Genomic DNA, 2,152 nt, shown 5'->3' with positions numbered 1-2,152 from the left:
GGCTCTGGGAGGGGAATGGGGAGCAGTGGGTTAGAGGAGCAGGCCCCGATCTCGGTGAGGGGTCAGGGCAACACCTGGAACAATGGAGCCCCTGATGAGCCAGGTTCTGAGACAGCCTCAGCCAATGGGGCTGGAAGAATGGGAGGGGCTCTGGGCAGAGTGGGGCTGGCAGTGGATATCAGGAGGGGTGGGGTTTGGGAGCAGAGAGGGGTGGGATGGGACAAGGTTGAGCCAGGAGGTGCTATGGAGGAGGCAGATCTCCACCCCATACTGTCTCCATCCATCCCCTTCTCCCCACTGCAGGTTGATCTCGTGATAGACACGGCCATGGCTATGAGGGGACCCCACCCCTTGCTCCTGCTGCCCCTTGTCCTGCTGATAGCCTGCCTGGCCCTGGCCAGTGGGCAGTCATGTGTCACGCAGAACAGACTGTTCATTAAGCACCATGTGAACAATCCACGGACCCCAGCCCCCAATCCCAGAGCCTACTGCAGCATGATGATGAGGAGACGGGGAATCTATGGGAAGCTGATCAACACCTTCATCCACGCGTCCATCCCGTCCATCAACAATGTCTGCTTTGGGGGCGGGACACCCTTCCCGAGTGGTCTACGCTGGAGCAACCGTTCCTTTGCCATCACCGTCTGCAGATACAACTCGTTGACCCGCTCCTATACCGGGACATACCTTTCCTCGAGAATTCTCATCCGCTGCTGCCAGGGGCGCCCCGTGTACTATGAGGAGCGGATTTTACTTCCACCCAGGATATAGAGGGCAGCCACAGGACCCTGCTATTTCCCCTAAGCCCGGTCTGTCACTTACACACCGGTCACGGCACCCGGCTCCTCACCAGCCTCTGAACACTGATCAGATTGTTTAGGCGTTTCCATTCCTCAGCCTAGTCTATACAATAGAACCTCACCCCTGAGCCTCTGCTGCCCCTAGGGCCCATTAAACAGTGTAGCCACTAATTCCCCACCCCCACCCTCTGCTGCCCCCTAAGGTCCATTATACAGTATAGCCGCCCCTTCCCCGCCCCCACCCTCTGCTGCCCCCTAGTGCCCATTATACAGTATAGCCGCCCCTTCCCCATCTGATCCTCTGCTGCCCCTAGTGCCCATTATAGAGTATAGCTGCCCCTTCCTCCCCCTCCCCCTCTTTTTCCCCTAGTGCCTATTACACAATATCACCACTCCTTACTTATCTTGTACTTCCTGCTGCCATCTAATGGCCATCTCAAAAACATTTGTTTAAATAAGAAATATCCACAAATTGACACTTCTGGTATTGTGCATTAAGTCTAACAATGAAGAATCCTCATATTCATCATGGTTAAGTGTTACTGGATACTTCAATATTTTGCCCCTTTCTGCAGTTCCCTGTGCTCCCTAAACTCCATAAAGCCTGATACCTGCAAAGCGATCACTGGCTTGTGTTACATTGATGATAGCAAGAACATTCACCCACTGAACACTTAAGGAGTGTGCTGGAAATGTGTTGTCATATTCAAAGGCTCCTGGAACAAGACAGGCACAAATATAAATAGATAGTGAGAGATGGATGTGTCAGGATAGATGGATGGAGAGAGAGAAATGAATGTGTCTGAAAATGGATGGATAGAGAGAAAGCAATTTTATACCAATTTGCCATGCAGCCCCCAGTCTGGATTCAGCTGTACCAGTAGAACCACGGATCACACCAGTTTGTTTTAATCTTCAATATTGACAGCCACTAGCCATAGTAGTATCAGCACCTTTCTAGTGGTATTCATTGCTAAAAAAGGAAAAACCCAAACTCTTGCTTTTGTGAATCACATCTTTCCTTACCTCATGTTTGGATTTCTACGTGGCTATGGGTTATGGCTGTTTGAATCCCTTGGTTTAATGAATCTTGGGTGTCTCAAGTTATGTTTCTTGTGTGTATGTTTCTGTTTTGTGGGTGTGAGCCCCTTGCATGTCTCGTCTTCCTCCTCATGGGTGTTTGCATCTTTTGTTGGAAGCATTTGTCATTTGTGTGAATCATAGAATCATAGAATCTCAGGGTTGGAAGGGACCTCAGGAGGTCATCTAGTCCAACCCCCTGCTCAAAGCAGGACCAAACCCAACTAAATCATCCCAGCCAGGGCTTTGTCAAGCCTGACCTTAAAAACCTC

General features: G+C 50.6%; 1 protein-coding gene across 1 annotated transcript; it reads left to right on the top strand.

The window, feature by feature from the left end:
• Positions 1 to 243: 243 nt before the first annotated feature.
• On the top strand, positions 244 to 771 carry LOC120380048 (ribonuclease-like). The gene has a single exon (XM_039497551.1). The coding sequence runs from the start codon at positions 244 to 246 to the stop codon at positions 769 to 771; it is 528 nt and encodes a 175-aa protein (XP_039353485.1).
• Positions 772 to 2,152: the final 1,381 nt, after the last annotated feature.

This window comes from Mauremys reevesii, linkage group 13 (assembly GCF_016161935.1).
Source record: "Mauremys reevesii isolate NIE-2019 linkage group 13, ASM1616193v1, whole genome shotgun sequence".
NCBI lineage: Eukaryota > Metazoa > Chordata > Testudines > Geoemydidae > Mauremys > Mauremys reevesii.
The sequence above is the reverse complement of the archived record's forward strand: the minus strand, read 5'-3'. Positions and strand labels throughout refer to the sequence as shown.

Excerpts from the sequence above, each read along its gene's own strand:
- LOC120380048 (XM_039497551.1), top strand. The coding sequence starts at position 244 with ATGGAGGAGGCAGATCTCCACCCCATACTGTCTCCATCCATCCCCTTC.